This window comes from Mirounga angustirostris, unplaced genomic scaffold (assembly GCF_029215605.1).
Source record: "Mirounga angustirostris isolate CCGP_5_RB_7025 unplaced genomic scaffold, mMirAng1.0.hap1 SCAF_1, whole genome shotgun sequence".
NCBI classification, from domain to species: Eukaryota; Metazoa; Chordata; class Mammalia; order Carnivora; family Phocidae; genus Mirounga; species Mirounga angustirostris.
Window position 1 is genome coordinate 195,027,604 of NW_026991709.1, and position 23,757 is coordinate 195,051,360.

The 23,757-nt window shown below is 37.4% G+C and overlaps 1 protein-coding gene across 8 annotated transcripts in view; it reads left to right on the forward strand.

Moving 5' to 3' along the window:
• SFMBT1 (Scm like with four mbt domains 1) overlaps positions 1-23,757 on the forward strand; it is a 118,813-nt gene that overhangs the window by 53,361 nt on the left and 41,695 nt on the right. For 7 of the 8 annotated variants that reach the window (XM_064595213.1, XM_064595199.1, XM_064595205.1 and 4 more), the window contains 3 exons: positions 7,514-7,668; positions 14,435-14,529; positions 22,702-22,942. In XM_064595213.1, the coding sequence (XP_064451283.1) occupies positions 7,641-7,668; positions 14,435-14,529; positions 22,702-22,942 (364 nt within the window). In that variant the 5' untranslated portion in view covers positions 7,514-7,640. Of the gene's footprint in view, positions 1-6,171; positions 6,193-7,513; positions 7,669-14,434; positions 14,530-22,701; positions 22,943-23,757 lie in introns of those variants that run through there. The other variant, XM_064595218.1, reaches the window with a different exon arrangement.

The window sequence follows — 23,757 nt, forward strand, 5'->3', positions numbered from 1 at the left end:
TTGTATCTCCAAAAAACAGTGTACATACCTTATTTTAAAAATATTGCTAAAAAATGCTATCATCTGAGCTTTCAGCAAGTCATAATCACTGATCATAGGTCACCATAACAAATACAACAACACAAGTTTTAAAATATTGCCAGAATTACCAAAATGTGACACATAGACACAAAATGAGTATATGTTCTTGGAAAAAGTGGCACTGATAGACTTGCCCGACATAGGGTTGCCACAGACCTTCAATCTGTGAAAACTGCAGTATCTGCTGAGCACAATCAAGTGAATTGCAATTAAATGAGGTATGCCTGTATACGTATAAACTACTGTTTATTCCCAAAACTGTGGAGCACCCCCAGTATAAGCTCTGACCCTATGAAACTGTCCTATTCTTTTTAGCCCTCATGTTAGGGAGGTGCCCTGATTTACTGATGGATGTTGCGATCTTCATTTCTCCCTTAGTGTAGACAGTATTCAAGCACACATTTAGGCCCTTGCATCGTACACATGGGGGTGCTTCTCCGTGTATGCCCTGGAAGAGACAACAATTTCATCTCTTTCTTTAAGAATGTTATGCTACTTATTTCTTTATTTTCTTTGGGTATTTTTCTGAAATAGATACTGGAAATGGAATTGTGTGGTTGTAGAGAATGCAAGTTAAAAATTTTTAATGGAATAAAATTTTTCTCTAAAAGGGTTGTAGCCATTTGTGTTCTTCACCTAGTAATGACAGCATCCATTTCTTTATATATTTTCACCTGTATTGGATGTTACTAATCTTTTATTTTTCCAATCTGAGTGAGAAATAACTCATTTTAGCCCTTGACATTGAACATATTTTCCTATGCTTATTGATCATTTGCATTTCTTCTCTAACATTCCTGTTTATACCTGACTTTTTTTCTCCAAACCAAAAAGGTTTGGCCTTTTTTCTTTATTGATGCTTTCTGTGATTTATTTCTGTGATTTATTAGTGCTTTCTGTGATTATGACTGTTAATCATTTGTGTATTATATATGCTGGAAATATTTTCTTCTAGTCTGTGGCTTGGTTTTTAAGTTGTTTATGGTGTCTTTCTGCCAATCAGAAGTTTTAAGTATTTTTAAATATTCCATTTTATGGCTTCCTTGCTTAAAGATGTCTATGCTGTCCCAGGGTTTAAAACTGTATTCCCTTATGTTTTAATTTGTTTGGAGTCTTGTTTTTCATGATTTGCTCTTTTAATTTACCTGGAATTTATTTATGTGGCAGCATGAAGTAAGGATCCAGTGTTTTTCCTGTTAGAATGGATAGCCAGTTCTTTAACACTCTTTGTGTGTTTGACCTTTCTACAATTGATACGGGATGCCATTTTATCACCCACTGTATCCTCATATGAATGCATCTGTTTCTCAGCCTTATTCTACTTTATTGATGTATTTGTCTTTTCTTGCACTAGTACCAGACTATTTTAACATTTTGGTAGAAGGAACTAGCCTCATCAAATACCATCTTTTACAAAAATATGGCTGGGTTGTGCATTTTCTCTTTTAGGTGCATTTTTAAATTAGCTTTTTATTTTATTTCGTGTATTTTTTAAAGATTTTTAAAAGATTTATTTATTTATTTTGGAGAGAGAGCTAGTGGGGAGGGGCAGAGGGAGGGAGAGAGAGAATCTGAAGCAGACTCCCTGCTGAGTGTGGAGCCCAACACAGGGCTGGATCCCATAACCCTGAGATCATGACCTGAGCTGAAACCAAGAGTTGGACACTTAACCAACTGAACCACCCAGGAGCCCCTTAAATCTTGGGATTTTGATTGGAAAGAAAACATTTCTCTAACATAATTTTTAATGGCCGTGTAGTATTACATTGTATGCTTAGGGCATATTTTACTTAAAAATTTCTCATGTTAGTTCACAACAACCCTTTTAAAATACTGCCTCATCATTTAGGGTCTTAAACTGAGATATAAATAGAACATTGTACTAATCCAAGGGAAGAACATAAGGATTTAATATATGAATATATTGCAAAATGATGACCACAGTAAGTTTTAGTAATATTCTTCACCACATATAGTTACAAAAACTTTTTTCTTATGATAAGAACCTTTAAGATTTACTCTCTTAGTAACTTCCAAATATATGATACAATATTGTTAACTGTAGTCATCATGCTGCCCTTTACATCTTCAGGACGTATTTATTTTAAACTGGAATTGGTACCGTTTGGCCACCCTCATCGATCTTGCCCACCCCTCACCCCTGGCAAGCAGCAGTCTGTTCTCTGTATCTATGAGTTTGGGGTGTTTTTTTTGTTTTTTGTTTTTTGTTTTTAATTCCATGTGTGAAATCATATAGCATTTGTCTCTTTCTCTGTTTGACTTACTTCACTTAGCATACTGCTCTCAGGGTCCATCCATGTTGTTGCAAATGGCAGGATTTTCTTTTTTGTGGCTGAAGAATATTCCATTGTGTATATGTGGGTGTATACCACATTTTTTAATCTGTTCATCCGTCAGTGAACACTTAAGTTGCTTCCATGTCTTAGCTCTTGTAAATAATGCTGCATTGAATAGGGGAGTATAGATATCTTTTTGAGTTCTTGTTTTTGTTTCCTTCAAATAAATACCCAGAAGGGGAATTGCTGGATCATATGTTATTTGTATTTTTAATTTTCTGAGGAACCCCCATACTGTTTTCCACAGTGGCTGCAACCAATTCCCATACCCACCAAGAATGCATGCGAGGGTTCCCTTTTTTCACATCCTTGCTAAAGTTTGTTACCTTGTCTTTCTGATAATAGTATTCTGACAGGTGTGAGGTGATTTCTCAACGTGGTTTTGATTTGCGTTTTCCTGACAGTAACGTTGAATACCTTTAAAAAAAAAATTAAGGTATTCTTGAGTTCTGGGTTTTGTTTAGAAGTTTTATTGGTTTTATAAATTCATTAGTACTGATTTGTTCGACTGCGATAGATGTGCCTTGTGTTGGGTTTACATAATCATGGAAAAGTTAAGTTAGGGTCAGATTTAATTTAGACGATGTGAGTGGCTAAGATTGACTTTATTAGACTTAATTTGTTTTTTTAATTTCCCTAGTTAGACATGGAGCAGTGGGTTAAAAGCAACAGCAATAAACAACTTAATGAAACAATGGAAGATGTCTATCCCTAATAATCAAATTACATTGACATTTGACAGATGGAAGCAAAACATTTAATTTAGGTGGCCTGTCAGAGAGGATGTGTACAAGGTCAGGGAGTAATGATTTGACTGTTGTAGAGCCAGTCAGAAGCTACATCTGTTGGGGAACGAAACAGTACAGTGATGCTACCATTAGCATTTGCTGTCTAGGGCATTTACTTTACAGATATGCCCAAAATAGAGCATCGGATTTGCTGAATTGTTTGCATTTACCACATTTAACAGCATACTTGAAATTATTACTGGACTTCCATCTGTTAAGTTGAGGGATAAGAGTGAAAATTTAAACATTTCAATGGGAATTTTCCTTTTAACTACCTGGTAAATACTTACTGAATTAAAGTATTTTCTTGCAACTACTATATGGACTGGATACCTACCTCTAGAGCCACACTTAGTCTCTTTCCTTCTACATAAGTGCTTTAAAAGTTACTTGTGTTGGAACTGTTAAATGATTTTGACTGAGGATCTCTCCCACAGAAATCTCTCTTGCATTATTGTAATTTTTCCATGTAATAATGCTCTTACTCAGTGTTTAGTCTTAGCCTTGAAAACAAAGTGCATTAACCTGAAGCTGGCCTAGTAGAGGCTTAGGGTGTGGACTGCACGTGTAAGCTAAAACAAGATGAAGGCTGGTTGTTGTTCACATGGCTTTTAGGCCTTTTAAAAGAGCTGTCAGAAGGGAAGTATCCCATGGTTTTACACTGATGTAGCTCCAAAAATGAAATAGTGAATTCAGTTTCATTTTATTCTGCCTGGGTTTCATTTTCATTTTTGTTTTGTTGTGTGTGTGTGTGTGTGTGTGCGTGTGTGTTTGACCTCAAAGCTTATTTTGTACACTTAGCTTTTAGTATGGCTCATAAGGGCTTTAGTATGTCTTCTTAGAGCCCTTTATAAGTATCTAGGCACTGTATTTCACCAAAATATTCTAAAGAAGATGAGCAAGGTTAGATCAGTTAGTTCATGAGAACTTATTTAAATGAATAGCTCTAATGGGTTTTGGTCACCCACCACAAGAGGAATTATAATACCAAAATCAATGATAAAATAAAGTAAAACAACTTAATATGGTAGGAAGTAAATGAAATAAAAGGAAATAAATGAAAAATGAATTAAATTTCCATATTCTAAGCTCCCGGATATTTTACTGCTTTTTTCCCCCCTCATTGCATAGAAAGAGAGCATACTAGCAATGAAGAGATCTAACGGATGTTCCACAGCAAAAGTCTTCATCAGTTTATTTCTCATAATCCTATTAAGATGATGAACTGATTGTTCATTGGTTAAAATCTTAGTGATGCTGTAAGATTGAAAAAATAGGAATGCCTGGGTGGCTCAGTCGATTAAGCGTCTGCCTTCGGCTCGGGTCATGATCCCAGGGTTCTGGGACCAAGTCCTGCATGGGGCTCCCTGCTCAGTGGGGAGCCTGCTTCTTCCTCTCCCTCTGCTTGTGCTCTCTCACTCTCTGTCAAATAAATAAATAAAATCTTTAAAAAAAATATCACAGCCTTAGCTTTCAGCTTCATAAGTCTTGTGGTTTTCCCAACTCTCTTGTCCTTGGCTTTGAAGCTTCACTTATTTTATATATATGATGTGTGTGTGTGTATGTGTGTGTGTAATCATTTTGCGTTAGGTGGCTCTCTGCACAAAATGTGCTGGCATATTCCAAGAGTTTATGAACATAAGCAGTGGATCACATCTTCAAAGCCTACTGAACCACCAGATATTTATGTGGCCTTGGCTTTGCTCCATCAGCCCATGATGAAGAGACAGGTGTTCTCTGTAGAGATGATGCACTAAGTTAGTGCCGTAGGAACTTGACTCAGTCAACACTGTAGAGAGTTAACATTAACTCAGCATTTACCACGTGGTCAGTTCTATGCTGAGTGCTGTTCATGGACTGTCTTACTGATCTTCATAGCGGTCCTCTGAAGTGGGTACATTACTGTTATCCGTCTTTTACAAATGATGCCATTGGCACAAATGAGTTAAATCATTTGTTAAAAGTCACAAATGTAGGGGCGCCTGCGTGGCTCAGTTGGTTGGGTGTCTGACTTTGGCTCAGATCTTGATCTCGGGCTCCTGGGACTGAGCCCCACGTTGGGCTCTGCACTCAGCTGGGAGTCTCATTGTCCCTCTCTCTCTCCCTCTGCCCCTCCCCCTGCTCTCTCTCTCAAATAAATAAATAAAATCTTTTTTTAAAAAGTCACAAATGTAGTCAAATAAACAATGGATATAGGATTTTAAAAAGTTAATATAAATAATGTCCTTCATTTGCTTTTTCCACTCAGCAGTATAGACAACATTCCCATGTGCTTTTATGGATCTACCTAAATTCCTCTGATGGTTGTAGAGTATTTCCCAGTATAGGTGTATCATAATGTATGTGGCCATTCCATTCCCATTTGGTAAACACATAGGTTGTCTCTGGTTTCTCACCATTAAAGATAATACTGTGGCAAGCATCACTGGTTATGAAGCCTCCCACACATGTGTTTTGTATGAAAGATTCTTAATACCAGAATTGCTGCTCAAAGAGTTTGTGTCTTTTAAATCTTTGTAAGTTAAATTATTTTTCATTAAATTCTTCTCCAAAAAGGTGGTACCAATGTGTACTCTGAAGTTCTCCCATTTATCCAACTTCCTTGTCAACCCTGGACTTTTTTAGTTTTAAAATTTTTACCAATCTGAAAGGTGAAAAAGTCGTATATAATTAAAAATTATTTTCCTCATTCCTAATGAGATTGAACACATTTTTATAAGCTTTAACTCTGATTTTTTAATGTGGATCAGTTATATATTTTGCCCATTTTTCTTTTTTATTGTTGTTGAATTACAGGAGCTTGTATATGGAAATGAACCTATTCTGTGTTGCTAATATTTTCACCCATCTCCATGGTCTTATTTATTTATTTATTTTTAGTAAAGTATAATTGACAAATAATATTCTGTTTCAGGTGTACAACATAATGACTCAATGTTTGTATACATTGCAAAATGGCCACCAGAGTAAGTCTAGTTAATATCCATTACCATACATAGTTACAAAAAAAACAAAACCTGTTTTCTTGTGATGAGAACTTTTAAGATAAACTCTCTTACCTTTGAATTTTATTTATGGTGTCTTTTGCCATGTAGAAGTCTTATGCTTACATGTTTTCTTTGCTGTCATTCCCTTATGGTTTCTCAACTTGGGTCCAGAGGGATCTTTTTTAAAACACAGATTTGATCATTTCCTTTCTACGTTTAAAGAAACCCTCAGGGGTGCCTGGGTGGCTCAGTCAGTTAAGTGTCTGCCTTCGGCTCAGGTCATGATCCCAGGCTCCTGGGATCGAGCCCTGCATCGGGCTCCCTGCTCCATGGGAGGCCTGTTTGTCCCTCTCCCACTTCCCCTGCTTGTGTTCCCTCTCTCGCTGTGTCTCTCTCTGTCAAATACATACATACATACATACATACATACAATCTTTTTAAAAAAAATAAAGAAACCCTCAGTTGCTTCCCACTGAGAGGCAGTAAAATACAGTGCTTGAGGACATGGAATATAGACATTTTGCTTGGCTTGAAACCTGGTTCTCTTACTTCCTCGCTGTGGAGCCCTAGGAAGGTCAGGTACTTGTTCTGTGCCTGGACAGGACGGGGAGGAACTGCAAGTGGGTATGAAGTGTTTTTTCAGGGGAAGGGAAATATTCTAAAACTGGATATAGTGGTGGTTACACAACTCTGTAAATTTACTCAAAACTGTGGAATTATACACTTTTTAAAGTGGGAAATTTTGGTATGTGAATTATAATAAGGCTGTTCTAAAAAACAAATGGGTTCAAAGCTTATTTTGGAGAGGTTCCCTTTATAAGTGTAACTGTAGACTAATGTAATTGATACTTTTTGGTTCTGCATAATATTCTAGATAAATGCAATAAAAAACTAGATAAAGTAATATATCCTTAATCTTATTCATTGGATAAGACAGAGCATTGAAAGCTACCTTCTTCCTTCAGAAATTCATTAGGAATTAGGGTTTTTGTGGGTAGGAGTCATGGTGCTAAATCCTACATCTAAGGTTAAAGAGTGATTCATATACATGTTAGTTTGTTGTGATTTTTAGATATCAAGATCTTGGTAGTGCAGTCTCTGCATACACACACACACACACACATTTACATACGCAGTCTCCAAAATTAGGAAAGGTATCCATTTTTTTCTCTAATCCTCTCTATTCTGCCAGTGTGTGTCTGTTTTATGTGCCCTCCTAACTCATTGGAGTACCAGGTCTTATGAATGAGTAAACATGCTTGGGATTCAGGCTGTTTATGTGTTCTTTTTGATTTTCCAGCACTTTCATTTGGACCCTTGGATGCCCATTGAGCAAATGCTTGAGACCTGCAAGTAATCTTCAGATCATAGCAGAACTGTAAGGCCTGCCCTTTGCGTGGGGAGGAGACAGCTCATGTTCTGTGGAAATGAACGGGGAGCAGCAGCTTGATGCAGGTATTGGTTTTGCTGAGCAGAATTCATTTCTCACAGTGCAGAATTCTCTTACTTACCTGTGTTGTCTGATTTGTCTTTCTACCACTGAACGGGAAGCTCTTTGAAGATATGAGTTCTTTCTCTGTCCCTAGCAGAGAACCTGGCACTAGGGGGTCCTCATAATGTTTGCTGAAAAAGCAAATAACTTTTATGAACAGACGTCTTAAAAAAATTTAATTTTGATAGTTATTTTGAATTATTTTGAAATAATTATAGATTCATGAGAAGTTGCAAAGATGGTACTGACAGGTCTTGTGTACCCTTCGCCCAGTTTCTACCATTAGTTACATCTCCTCTAAGTATAGTACAATATAAAAGCCAGGAAATTGACCTATGTATAAAGTATATGTAGTTCTCTGTCATTTTGTCACATGTAGCTTCCCATAACCTCAGTCAAGATACAGAACTGTTCCCTTACCACAAAGAGCTCTTCTCTACTATCCCCGTCATCTATCCCACACTGTCCCCCAATCTTCTCTTACCCCAGGCAACTGTTAGTCTCTTCTCCATCTCTGTGTTATTTCAAGAATGTTACATAAATAGATCACATAGTATATGACTTCTTGAAATTTGCTTTTTTCATTCAAGATAATGCCCTTGAGAGCTATCCAAATTCTTGCATGTATCAGTTTATTGCTCAGTAGTATTCCATGGGTGTACTACAGTTTGGTTAACTCTTCATCTACTATAGTACATTTTGGTTGCTTCTGGTTTTTAGCTATTACAATAAAGCTGCTGTGAGCAATCATGTACATTAAGATTTCATTTTTCTGGGGTAAATACCCAGAAGCACAATTGCTGGATCATATGTTTAATAAAGAGACAGCCAAACTACTTTCCAGAGTGGCTGTACATTCTTACCAGCAATGGATGAGAGATCTGGTTTCTTCACATCCCCCTCTGCCATTTGGTATTGTCACTGTTTTTCAAGTCATTTTGATTTGTATATAGTGTTTTTGAACGTATCTCTTTGTATGGCTGTTTAGTGGTTGCCCTAGGTAGAACACTATCTATACATAACTTAGCATACTTGCTGGTGTCATCATTTTATTAATTTGAGCCAAGTGTGGAAACTTTACCTACTTTTACATCTATTTACCTTTATAATTGTCTTAAATATTTCCTCTACAGACTTTGAGAACCACATCAGACACTGTTAAATTTTGCCTCAACTGTCAAACATAATTTAAAGTCAGAAGGATGAGGAAAATGTATTATATTTTCCAGTATTTTTACTCTTGAAATTGTCCCTTATTCCTTCCTGATTTTCTGATTACTTCTTCTGTCATTCCATTTCTGTTTATAGAATTTTTTTAGGGTTGATCTGCTAGTGATAAAATATTTTACCTTCCTAGGACAGTGCCTTAATTTCCCTATTAATTACTGAAGGATATTTTTGCTGGAAATGGAATTCTGGGTAGAAAATTCTTTTCTTTCATCTCTTGAAAAATACTGTGCCTTCTGGCCTCCATGGTTTCCGATGAGAAATCTGCTGTCATTGGAATTCCCTCGCCTCCATTCACCTTAAATTTCTCTTCCTGCTGTCAAGGTTTTTTTCTGTCTTTAGTTTTCAGAAGTTTGACACTTGGTGTGTCTTTGCACATATTTCCTTGGGGTTTATCTTGTTTGGGGTTTTCTTAGTTTCTTGAATCTTACGTCTTTTGCCAGAATTGGAAAATTTTCAGCCATTATTTCTTCAAATACTTGTACAGCCCTGTTCTCTTTCTCTTTTTCTGGGACTCTGTGGGCACCAGTGTTAGATCTTTTCTTGCTGTCCCACACTCTTTTCATTTTTTTTTCTTTCCTCAGTCTTTAATTGTAGTCATTCTTCCCTCTATCCTTTTTATTCTGCTAAGGGGCTTACTATGGAGTTTTCTTATGGTTATGTATTTTCAATTCTAAAATTTCTATTTTGAGCTGAAGAAGGATGAGGAATGGGAATAGTCTCAACCTAAACCACAACCCTGCTCTTCTAACCATGTCCAGTGGCTTGTCTTGAATAGTTAACTTTTCCGTTTGTTGTGTGCCTTCAGCTAATTTCACAACTTTGAAATAATTGGTTTTCATCATTTTTAGCCAGCGTTTTTGCTACTTTTCTGGGAGAGTGGGTTCACCGAGGTACTTACTCTGCCATTTAGGAAGTTTATCAGTGTTTTGTTTTAAATGTTATTGTTAACTCATGGATTTAAAGTGCATGCATGTGCATGTGCAAACACATGCGTATACACACACATACACATATGTGATGAGTTTGATTCCATTGCTATCATCCTTCATTTGATGATCAAATTGCCCCATTCTAGCAATGAGCATTCTTTCAGATTGGTTCCTGTGTTCTTTTGGTGTGATGTCATGTATCTTTGATAGTTCCAGTCCTTGCTTTCTAGGGTAGTAAGATTCCCAGGTACCTCTTGCACATTTTCTGCCCCAGACTTACAGTCTACCATTTCTCAGGGAAACTGTGTATTTTTCTTTTTTATTGATAGTGGATATAATATTTAGAGACCGCAGTCTGGGTGCTGGGGTGCTCATTGATACTAGGTTGTCGTTTCTTGTAGGCCTTATCCATTGACATAGCTGGAAACTACACGTCTTTTGAAGAGAAAAGAGTCCGATGGCTTTGTTTTATATTCACAATTTTAATTTAAAATTGCAGGGCTTTTACGCTTGTGTCTCTTTTCTTTTGGAATTGTGTTGTTTCATAATGATGTTAATATCACTTATTTTTACCCTATAATATTTCTATAATTTTTTCAACAGTACCAACATTCCAAGTATTAATATCAGTGTGAGGTTTAAAATTTCTTCATGGTTTTTGCCTCTAAATATATTCCACTGGGGTTTGCAGTCAGATATTATATTTTAATATGACGTGAAGTAATCCTGTTTTCCTTGTGGTTATGTCACCAACAGGCATATTTGTTTCAGTTGGAATTTTTTTCTTTTGATTTAAATATGTTTCTAAAATTTTATAAAGTATCTACATAGTGATAAAGTCAAAATTATGTAACATTCCCATTTTCAATCTGATACTATTCATCCTTTTCATTCTTCCCTATATATGCAACTGGTTTTTATTATTTTACTCTTCTGTTGTTCATTTAAAAATTATAAACAAGTATGTGTGTGACTACATACATATATATATTCATAGTCGTATCTCTTAGATACTGGAAATTATCCCACATCAGTATGTAGTAATCTTTCCCTTTTACAGCCATATGGATGTAGGGACCTTATTTTATTCAGCCAGTTCCTTACTGATGGACATTTGGGTTGTTTCCAATCTTGGCATTACAAATAGTACTGCAACGAATAGCTTTGTACATGTCTTTGTATTTTTGCCAGCATATCTTTGGGAGAGATTCCTAGAAGTGGGATTGCTGGATCAAAAGGTAAATACATATGTATTTTGCTAGTATTGCCAAGTTCTCTTCACCAGGGTTGTCATTGTGCTTTACCTGCTTAAGCACAGCCTTACCATAGAGTATGTTGTCAAACTTTGGAATTTTTTTTCCAATCTGATATCTCAGTGTAGTTTTAATTTACATTTCTTTTAAAATGAGTAAATTTACACATCTTCCCATATGTTTAAGGACCATTTGCATTTCTTTTTGATAAATTCTCTTTTTCATGTATTTTGCTCATTTTTCTAGCAGATTATTAGTTTGTTTCTTCTTGGCTTGTTAGTAGTTTTTAATTTATGAGAGATTTTAGTTCTTTAATTCATTATATTTAATGTAGTCGGTGTTTATTTTTTTATTTGTAAATTAGCATGCTGTTTGAGGGAGAAGGTTCCTGGCTAAGGACCATGAGTGTTCAACCTTATTATGGTTTGGTAATGGAAATTGACTTTCTACTGACCCATACTTCCGGGATGCTTCCAGTGTAGTCTTTGTTGGCTTGTTCCATTTCTGGTGAAAAATTTCAAACAAGTAAAAACAAATGGAAAACAATTTAACAAACGCACATGGATAAAAATGAATGGAAAACAATACAGCAAACACCCGTGGTACCTACTGTAAGAATTAATGTTAACATTGTCCAATATTTGTTCCCATTTTTTTTATTCCTGTAAAATATCCTTAACACAAAGTTTGCCCTTTTAACCATTTTGAGGTGTACAGTTCAGTAGCACGAAGTACATTCACGTTGTTGTACGACCATCAGCACAGTGATCTCTAGCACTTTTTCATCTTCCCAAGCTGAAACTCTGTACCTGTTACACAATAACAACTCCCCACCTCCCTTTCTCCCCAGTCCTTGGGAGCCACCGTTCTCTTTTCTGTCTCTCTGGATTTGACTGCTCTAGCTCTTACGTTTAAGTGGAATCATACAGTATCTGTCCTTTTGCGAGATCCTGTCCTTAGGTTCATCCATGTTGTCATATGTGCCAAGATTGCCTTCCTTTTTAAGGCTGAATAATATTCCATCATGTGCATATACCATCTTTTGTTTATCCGTTTATCTGTTTATGAACACTTGGGTTGCTTGCACCTCTTGGCTCTTATGACTCTTATTGCTCCAGACTTTTGTGTGCAAATATCTGAGTCCCTGCTTTCAGTTCTTTGGGGTATGTACCCAGAAGTGGAATTGCTGGATCATAGGGTGATTGTATTTTTTAATTGTTTGAGAAACCACCATATAGTTTTCCACAGTGGCCCCACCATTTTCCATTACCAGACCAGCAGTGCACAAAGATGCCAATTTTTCACATCCTTGTCAACACTTGTTTTCTGCTTTTTTGGGTAACGGTCATTCTAGTGGGTGTGAGGTGTGTCTCCTTGTGGTTTTGATTTGCATTTCCTTTATGATGTTGAACATGTTTTCATGTGTTTTTTTTTTTTTTGAAAGAAATAAAACCTAATAGAGTTTAAGCCTCTTTTGTACTTCCCTTCTAATCCTATTTTCTCCTCTCATCTCCGAAGGTAGCACTGTTGAAGTTGATGTATGTTCTTCCCACCTTTTTTTTTTTTATTTTTTAAGATTTTATTTATTTATTTATTAGAGAGCGAGCGAGAGAGAAACAGCATGAGAGGGGAGAGGGTCAGAGGGAGAAGCAGGCTCCCCGCTGAGCCGGGAGCCCGATGTGGGACTCGATCCCAGGACCCTGGGATCATGACCTGAGCCGGAGGCAGTTGCTTAACCGACTGAGCCACCCAGGCGCCCCCCACCTTTGTTTTTATACTCTTACTAATATGCATGCATTTATAAACCTGATACTGCAAAGTTTCCTTTGAAGTCTAAACTGTATCTTGTGCTTTTCATTCTGCACCTGCTGTTTTTATTCGATGTGGGTTTTTTTTTTTTGAGATTTATCTATGACAATACTAGTTCATTCATTTCATCTGCTATATAGTACTACTCCATTGTAGAATTGCTGTAATTTAGCTCTTCTCCTGCTGATTGCTTTTGTCTGGTGCTATTACAAACAGTGCTGTGGTGAGCATCCTTGTACTTGCCTCCTTGTGTTTGTGTGAAGCCTAGGCTCCCCTAGGGTGTACTCATTCAGCAGCTGTTTATTGTGAACTTGCTAGTGCCAGGCATTGTTGTGGGCAGTGGGGATACATCAGGAAACAAAACCCTGCTCTTCGAGAGTTTATGTAAATTGGGATTATTTGATTCTGGAATATTTGAATCTTTGCCCACTCCACAAAAATTTATTGAGTCTGCTGTGACAGAGATATAGGAGTGACCAAAACAAAATTCTGTCTTGATAGAGTTTATTTTCTAATGGGGAGGATAAAAAGATGTATGGCATACTGTCAAGTAGAAATGAATGCCTTTAAGATAATGAAAGCGGAGTCTGGGGTTTCTGCTTTAGGTAAGTACTGATGGAAGGCCTTTCTGGAGAGAGGACATTTGAGGAGAGGCTTGAATGAAATGAAGCTGGGAATGACACTGGGGAATGAGTCTTTGAGCTGAGGAAATGAATGCAGAGGAGGCTTGGAAGAAAGAACATGATTAGAGAAGAACAGTAAGAATCCCAGGATCACTTCAGTGCAGGGAGCAAAGAGGCTGATTGGGGATGAAGTGGCAGGGAAGGTAGCCAGAGGTCAGACCATGTTGGGCCTTTGCAGTCTCCCAAAGAGTTTAGATTTTATTATAATTGGGATTAAAAGGTGAACGATATAGTGGTTAGGTCTTGGGCTAGAGAGAGAGCAATAGAAATGATGGGAAGTGGTTAGATTCGGGATATATTTTAAAAGTGGTACCTACAGAATTTTCTGATGGTTTTGATGTAAGATGTGCAAGAAAAGTTGGAAAACAAGGATGATTCAACATTCTTGGATTGAGCCAAAATACAGACTGGTGGAGGTGTCTTTTACTCAGTTGGAGAGTACTAAGGAAGAATCAGGTTGAAAATTTACATTTGAAATGCCTATTAAGTATCTCAGATAGTTGGCATTAGATACTAAATGATGGTCCAAAGTGATTGTAACAGTTACACTCTCACCAGCTTCATATAATGCATTTGAGTGAATCCCTGATGGATTCCAGCAGGAGACCGCATGTCACACTTCCGTGCTGTTGGGATTCATCAGTAATCAATGCAGTAAAGGAACCTGCCATTAAAAAAGAACCACATAATTATTTTGTGTGTAAAATCAATTAACTTGTTGTGAAGTAAATTGTGTAAGTTAGGGTTACTAATTTTATGTTTTTATACCTTGAGTTTTCTTTAATTGGGGTCACCTGTTTCTTTTTGTTTTGATTTTAATTCCAGATGCTGGATCTGGTGTGGAAGAAGTGGAATTAAGCTGGGAAGATTATCTAGAAGAGACAGGGTCCACTGCAGTTCCCTATGGATCTTTTAAACATGTAAGCAGTAACTGTATTTGTTTTACTCACTATGTCCCATTCCTTTGTCTCATTGTACCCTCATTAGAGAGTTTAGAGTTATTTTAAGTTGGAGCACTTGAAAAGATTTGAGGGCTTTTTCCTTTTCCCTCCTCCTGCCACCCTCATTAAGAAAGCTGGACATACTTTTTTTTAATATGTTATTTATAAGTAATCTCTACACTCAACTTGGGGCTTGAATTTACAATCCTGAGATCAAGAGTCGCATGCTCTACTGACTGAGCCAGCTAGGCCCTCCTGGACATATTTTAAAATCCTTTTTGGTTTTGTGTATTTTCTGCCACTCAGTGCAGGACTTGTCTTTTTGACTAGTCATGAATATTCCTTTATTTTTGTCAAAAAACCCTCTATAATTGAAGAAAATGGTTTATTTTCTTGCACTTTGTTTTATGACCATTGGCTTGCACATTGGGAGTAATTTCAGTAACATTATTGCTTTCTCTCATGTTGAGCAGAAGCGTGAGTAACGTCAGATAGTGGGTCAGATTAGTGGCCAGTGCAGCGTAGTTTTATGCCCTAATAGCCCAGTTTAATTCTTAATCCATTGACTACATATTTGCCCTGTGTGATGTCTTTAGAGTGTAAGAAAATACTCCAAATTTTATTAATAATTTATATTCAGACCTAGTTTTTTAACCTGTTCACTTACACTCCATCTTAAAACATAAAGAGTTATTGATTCTGTTGATTTCATGTTTGTCTTAGTCTGTTCAGGCTGCCATAACACAATACCATAGATTGGGTGGCTCAAACAACAGAATTTTATTTTCTCACAGTTCTGGAGACTGGAAGCCTGAGATCAGGGTGCCATTATGGTTAGGTTCTGGTGAGGACTCTTTTCCTGGTTTGCTGACAGCCTCCTCACTGTGTCCTCACATGGCAGAGAGTGAGAGAGCAGGCTCTCTGGTGTCTCTTCTTATATGGACACTAATCTTACTGAATCAGGGCTCCAGTTCTATGGCCTCCTTTCCCCTTTACTACCTCCGTGAAGGTGCTGTCTTCAAATACAGTCACGTTGGGAGTTAGGATTTGAACATATGGATTTTGGGGAGACACAATTCAGTCCATAGCAGTGTTCAACAGGGCATAGTTCCTTTGTTCTAGGATTTGAGAAGGCACAAACACTCACTCAGAATTGTTTGATTTTGTCAAGTTGAACTGTATTCTTAAGTGTTTTTATAAGCTGAAGAATCCTGCTTATTTTCAGTTTGTTTTGTAAAAACTCAGTCATGATAGTTGTCCTTTCTGTTTTTTAGTTCATTTATGTTTTTCTTAAATTGAAGTGGTGAGATTTATATATTTTAAGTAAGGATTTCATTTTATATTGACTAATCTTTTATAAACGGTTTCAATATTTTTTAACATAGAAAGTCTATTTGTGATCATGTAATATTTTTGAATTCTTTTTTTTAGTGTTATTACTAATCTGATATGTATTTATACAAGCTTATTTATTTATACTAAAATGAAAATGGAGGACAAATTTTCTGACCAAAATCCTGGATCTAAAAAAATGACATTTTAAAGAGACAGATCCACCTTTTCTCTTTGGCAAAGCAACAAGGAGAATGAAAAATAGATGTATACTCTCTCATCATCAAATGTAGAAAATATTTGTAAGCTTTAATTAGTATATCGTGAAGGGCTGCCAAATATAGTGAAAATCAGGCAATGGTATAGGAAGATGCTGGGAAGAGATGCCGGTGGATAGCAAAGCTGGTAGAACTCAGATCTCTAGGACAGTGGAGATGGATGTTTAAGCTGCTGGCAAGAGTTTTATAGGACCCAGTTTGGAATAAAGGAGGGAGGGAAGATGGGGCTGAAGAAGAAATTAGAGGCAAAACCACATTTGCAAGGAGGACGAGTCTAAGATAGTAAAATAGTTTTCCTCATGGTACATGTCTGTTGGAGGAAACAGCACCAGCTTTGGGAAAGGCACTAAGCTTTATCTGAGTCTTCCTGAACAAAAGCTTTAAGCTGCTAGGGGAAGGGATGCAAACCCTGTTAACCCCAGGATGCAGGGGTAATCCATTGCAGCCTAGAGATAGAAGAAATAAAAGCCTTTTGTCCCTGGAAGAGGGATAGGAATACAAGCTGGAGCAATCGAGGTCCCTTACAGTTGGGAGAGGGGTAAGATCACTGAGAAGTTCCTACTCCTTTTTTTTTTTTTAAAGATTTTATTTATTTATTTGACAGAGACACAGCGAGAGAGGGAACACTGCAAGGGAACTGGGAGAGGGAGAAGCAGGCTTCCCGCGGAGCAGGGAGCCTGACACAGGGCTCGATCCCAGGACCCTGAGATCATGACCTGAGCTGAAGGCAGACGCTTAACGACTGAGCCACCCAGGCGCCCTGAAAAGTTCCTATTCCTAAGACTCAGGACACAGAACCTGACTGAGACTGAGGCTGAATCTCAGAGAATGTGCTTTCCTGCTTGTCCTCAACCACCAAGTTAGGAAATGTTGGGTAACAAAGGTCTGTTTGTAGGAGGCAGACAAGCTTGTGGAGAGAGGTGGTCTTTGAGATGCAGTCACAAAGAAAAGACCTAAATCTGAGGGTCGAGCAGCAAATATTGAGGGAAAAAGCCCTCTGGCAAATGAGCCTCTACCTTAAATAGAAAATGCTAATGTATCTTAGAGCCTGTGGTGTACTGTGAATAATTAAACAACAACAAAACCCAAACCCAGTTCCACTCCTAACTACATTGACTTTAACCTTCTCCCTCAAATTTAAGGCCTAAAAAGAAACATGCCCATTTCCAGGCATAAGTGTTACTTGTTTCAATCTCGATTATTCTATACAGGATGTCTGGCTTTTAACCCAAAATTATGGGACACATGAAGAAGTAAGAAAAAAATAGCAAACTGTCAAGAGACAAAGCATTCAATAGAACTAGACTCATAAGGCCCAGATATTGAAACTATCAGACAGACAGTTGTAAATAACTATGAGTACTAGGTTAAAGTCTCTAAACAACATGTGTGAACAGAAAGGGAATTTCAGTGGAGATGGACACTATTAGAGTCAAGTGGAAATCATAGAAATGAAAAATATGGTAATAAGAGATGTCAAATGCCTTTGACAGGCTTATTGGGAGACTTGACACAAATGAGGAAAGAGTCCGTATACTTGAAGATAAGTCAACATAAATTGCCCAGACTTGAAATGCAGAGAAAAGAGGTGGCAAAAAACCAGACCAGAACATCCAGCAGCTGCAGGCAGTATAAAAAAAGCTTAATGCTTATGTAAGTGGAATCTCAGGAGAAAAGAAAGTCAGGAAAATATATTTGAAGAGCATAATTGACCACTGTAGCAGAATAAAAGAGAAAAATCACATTATCAACTCACTATATAGAGAAAAATATTTGGTAAAATTCCACACCCACTCATAATATCAAAAACTCTTAGCAAACTATAGATGGGAATTTATTTAATTTGCTAAGGGATATCTATAAAAAAAATCTACAGCAAACTTTATTAATAGTAATATGCATACCTTCTTTTAATTATGGAACAAGATAAAAATGTTGTCTAACATGACTTCTGTTTGATATTGTATTAGAGATTCTGGCCAATACAATAAGATAAGACAAACAATTAAAATGTATAAGGATTAGGAAGAAAGGAAAAAAAATGTTATTATTTACAGATGAATAAAATAATTTACAGATATAAAATTAATGACTGGGCGCCTGGGTGGCTCAGTTGGTTAAGCGACTGCCTTCGGCTCAGGTCATGATCCTGGAGTCCCGGGATCGAGTCCCGCATCAGGCTCCCTGCTCTGCAGGGAGTCTGCTTCTCCCTCTGACTGACCCTCCCCCCTCTCATGTTCTCTCTCTCATTCTCTCTCTCGCAAATAAATAAAATCTTAAAAAAAAAAAAAAGTTTTAAAATTAATGACTAACTTTAGCAAGAGTATTAGAAACAAGGTAGCATAAAAAATCTATTTCTAGGGGCACCTGGGTGGCTCAGTTGGTTGAGCGTCCAGCTCTTGATTTCAGCTCAGGTCATGATCTCAGGATTGTGAGATTGAGCCCCATGTCGGGTTCCACACTGGTGTGGAGCCTGCTTAAGATTTTCTCCCTCTCCCTCTGCTTCCCCCCACTTCTCTAAAAAAAAAAAAAATATATATATATATATATATATAATTTATTTATTTATTTATATCTATTATATTTCTATATACTAGCAGCAAAGTGGAAACTGAAAGATGTGATTTACAATAGCATAAAAACATCAAATGCCCAGGAATAAATGTAACAAAAATCTGTAAAGTAACTGCAAACCATTATTGATATAAGTTAAAATGAAGGAATATACTTTGTTTATGTAATGGTAGATTCGCTATGGTAAAGATGTCAGTTCTCCCCAAGTACATCTGTAGATTTACTGCAACCCATGTCAAATACCAAAAAAAAAATTAGGGAGAAATTGACAGTCTGATTCTTTTTTTCTGTAATATTTTATTTATTTGAGAGAGAGAGAGCATGAGAGTGTGAGCACTAGTGGGGGTGAGGGGAGGGAGCAGAGGGAGAGGGAGAATCAGACTCCCTGCTGAGCAGGGAGTCCAATGCAGGGCTTGATCCCAAGACCCCGGGATCACGACCTGAGCTGAAGGCAGATGCTTAACCGACTGAGGCACCCCTACAGTCTGATTCTAAAGTTCATGTGGAAATACAAAGGAGCAAGGATAACCAGATATAGCTAAAGAATAAGACAAAACGAGAAGACTCCCTGCACTAGATATGGAAATTAAGGCAGTGTAGTACTGCTCTAAGGAAAAACGAATCAGAAACAGATCCACTTTTGTAGGGACACTTATAACAAAGGTGGCAATTTCCAGTGGTGAGGAAAGGTCAATTGTGTATATGTATCTTCAAACAAATAAAACCTAACTCTTATCTACTATCATACATGGAGATTAATTCAAAGTGGATATTAGTGCTAAATAAGAAAGGCTTCTAGAAAATAATATAGTATTTTATCTTTATGACTTATAAGGATAGGGAAAATTTGTTTAAAAATACAGAAAAAGCACTGACCTTTTAAAGGAGAAACATTGATGAATCAGAGTACGTTAAAATTAAGAACTTCTGTTCATCAAACAGCACCATCAAGAAAGTGAGAAGAGGGCGCCTGGGTGGCTCAGTTGGTTAAGCGACTGCCTTCGGCTCAGGTCATGATCCTGGAGTCCCTGGATAGAGTCCCGCATCGGGCTCCCTGCTTGGCAGGGAGTCTGCTTCTCCCTCTGACCCTCCCCCCTCTCATGTGCTTGCTCTCTCTCATTCTCTCTCTCAAATAAATAAATAAAATCTTAAAAAAAAAAAAAAAAGAAAGTGAGAAGATATTTGTAACACAAGTAACTGACAAAGAACTGATATCCAAAATACAGACTTGACAAAAAAAAAAAAGGCAAGGAACTTAGCCATTTCCCAAAAGAAGAAACCTAAATGACTAATAAAGGTTTTCATCTTCATTAATAATGAAAAAATGCAAAGTAAAGTCACAATGAGATACATAGCACACCTTCCAAAATGGTTAAAATGAAAAAGACTGAACATGCACAAATGTTGCTTAGAATGTTGGAGCAAAAGGACTTTAAATAAATAAGTAAAATATTTTAAAAAAGGATTTTTCATACACTACTGGAAGAGTAAACTGGTGCAATCACTTTGGAAGTGGTTTGGCTGTATCTGTTAGAGCAATCCATGTGTGTATGCACCAGAGACACACAAATATTTGTACTGTCATGATAGTATTATTTATTGTCTTTCAAAGCTGCAAACTTCTCACAGTGCCTACTATTTGTAGCATTAGAATGGATAACTTGTATAATGGAATACTATACAGCAGTGAGAAGAAATAAACTGTTAAATGCGACATGAATGAATCCATAAGCACTGTTGGGCTGGAGAAAAGCCCACACAGAAGAACATGCATACTGCATAATTCTACGAATATAGTATTAACACACAGACAGTATTTACAGTGTTATAATTCAGGGTAGTGATTACCTTTCACAGGACTTTGGCAGGGCAGTGATGAGAAGGGGGAAGGATTTTTGTACAGCATGTAGGACTTTCCCTCCCTGACTGTCTTTCCAGGACTCTCCTCACTTCTCAGTGGTTGTGATTGCTACATTGCCTTTACTTGTCAGGCTGCCATAGTCTCCCCGTGTTTGGTAGTTCCTCGTTCTTTGTCTTTTATGGCCTGGACATTTTGAAGAGCACATTACATATCAGTTATCTTGTAGAATATTTCTCAATTTGGGTTTGGGCTTTTCTCATGATTAGCTTGAGTTTATGCAGATTTGGGAAGAATTTCATAAAAATGATACTGTGCTTTTCTTACTCTGTGGTATCAAGGATATACGGTACTGATGTTTTAAAACTGGTGATGTTAACTTTTATCAGCTAGTTAGGGTGGTGTCTGTCATAGTTCTTCATTATGATTTTACTGTTTTCCCCTTTGGAATTAGTAAAAATCTTATAGGAGAACCTTTGAGATTATGTAAATATCAGTCATTTTAGCCCTGATCCATGATTCTTGCCTGCAGTGTTTATTTCTGTGGTTTGTCTAATGGTGGTTTTCTGTTTCTCTCTTTTTTTTAAAGATTTATTTATTTGAGAGAGAGAGTGAGCAAGAGAGAGCACAAGCGGGGGGAGGAGCAGAGGGAGAGGGAGAAGCAGACTCCCCACTGAGCAGGGAGCCCAGTGTGGGACTCGATCCCAGGACTCTGGGATCATGACCTGAGCTGAAGGCAGACGCTTAACTGACTGAGCCACCCAGGAGCCCCTGGTTTTCTGTATCTGTCATTTTTCTCTGTATTTATTAATTGGTCTTTTACTCTAAGGATCTATCCCTTTGTTAATTATTTTTTTACAGTATGGACTCATGGATATTGTTTAAATCTGTGGGTTATAATCCATTGATCTTATTATTTATTTTATTGCTCAAATTGTCCCTAATGTGAACATTGGGGGATCTTTCTGGTTGGCTCCCATGTCCTTTCCAAATGCCCCCGTCATTTTTGGAGCATTTCCTTACTTTCTGGCATCACAAGATATTCCGGGCACTTAGTGTGTTTTCCCTACTCCAGAATTGGAATCACTTATTTCTCCATGGAGCCCATGTTCTTTTTTTATTGGAGGTGGCATTTATAAATGAAGAATTTGTACACTAAGTTTGCTTATTGCTGATGAGTATCATTACTTATCATCCCTGTCAATTCACAGAGCTAGGAGATATATTAGCACACACATACATACACATCTGTACTCTTTTTTGTCTGTCATTGTGACCTCATTCTGACACTGCTGATTCCAGTTAGTCGCCACAAGGATCGTGCTAGTCTGCTCTTTCCTTGTTTTTCCTTCTTTATCCCACAGTGAGAAACGTGGCTCTCGTTTCCCACAATATATGTACACATTTAATCTTTGTATACATAGGAAGTAGTTCCAGAATTGCTCACCTTTACCTTTGTGACCATATAATTTATCATCTGAATTAGGACACTTGGAGAGAGAAACAGGGCATTATTAATTACTATTCAAGGATAACAGGTGTAAACATAGACTGTTTCAGGGGCACTGGGAGGTGTGGCTCCTTACATATAGTACATATTATACTAATTTATTGTTATAATATAATATTATATTATAAGAAGAATATTATATATTCTTTTTATATATTATATAATATATAATATTATATATTACATATATATTATATATTATACTTCTTTTGTCCTTCCCCTTTTCTGACTTCATAAATTTTTTGAAGGATGGAGAAATCACTCTTGAAAACATAATATGTTGAAGGTTATTAAAATGGTGAACATTTAGCGATTTATGCACTTCATAGAAAACATTTTCTGTAATCACAGTAGGCTGCTTTGGTGAAAATACTGAGTTGTATTAAAATTCCTTCGGAGTCGGCTGGAACAGAGCAGCATGCTGTTCCCTGTTTGTTTGGATCACTGCTATGAGTTAGAATTGGAGTTTCTCAGGTTTCCCTTGGGAAGGTTTTATTTCATTTAGTGCTTCAGAATTGTAAGTCTTAAAAAAGAATTTTGGCTAAAGAAATACTCAGTTGAGATACTTACGTGGTGGTTAGTAACATTTCCCTGTTCAGGTGGATACACGTTTGCAAAATGGATTTGCTCCTGGGATGAAGCTGGAGGTGGCTGTGAAAACAGACCCTGAATCCTACTGGGTTGCCACCATCATCACCACATGTGAGCAGTTGCTGCTGCTTCGCTACGAAGGGTACGGCCAGGACCGGAGGGCCGACTTCTGGTGTGACATCAGGAAGGCCGGCCTCTACCCGATCGGGTGGTGTGAGCAGAATAAGAAGACCCTTGAAGCCCCGGAAGGTAATGCGGTACTTGCTGTGGAGACGTGCCGTGGCACTGCTGTGTGCACAACCTTGAGGTCTTCGTTCTCCCCCACTCACAGGTTTTTCTCACTTTCTGGGGTTAGCATTTTGAATGAAAATATTGATAAGGAATAATGCACATTTCCCTGTCTTTAAAAGTTATTTTTGAGGCTTCATAAAGCCTTGCGTCTTTATGATACTCCTAGGGAGCATCAGTTGCTTATCATCCTGTAAAACTGTGAGGCTCTCTGAGTTTGGGACTTGTAGGTCTGTTTGTCTTGAAGTGCATTGGGCCAGATTGCTGTGCTGGTGGTTCCCTTCTAATTTTATTGTCCTCCCTCTTCTCACCCCTAGGTGATCTGGGACCTATGAATTCTTAAAATGAGTCAACTGAAGTTCCCTTCCAGGAAAGCCTTACGGGGAGTAGAATCCAAATTAAGTAGGACAGAAGGAGGAGGAGGAAGGTCATGTAAAGATGGAGAAAGGGGAAAGAAGGCTTCAGGTTTAAGAAAATATCAGAGCTTATATATTTTTCTTTCAACCTATTTTGATATAATTTCAGATTTACAGGAAAGTTGCAAAAATAGTGTAGAAAATTCTTAGAGACTTTTTGCCAAGTTTCCCTAAATGTTGATGTTTTACCAAATATATGTTATCCATCCCTCTCCCTCCTTCCCCTCTACCTCTCATACACACATGCATGCATGATTTTTCAATGAACCATTTGAGAGTCAGTTGTAGGCATGATACCCTTTTACTCATACCTTAATGTACTTATAAGGACATTCATTAGCACAGTAAAAATAACAAAAT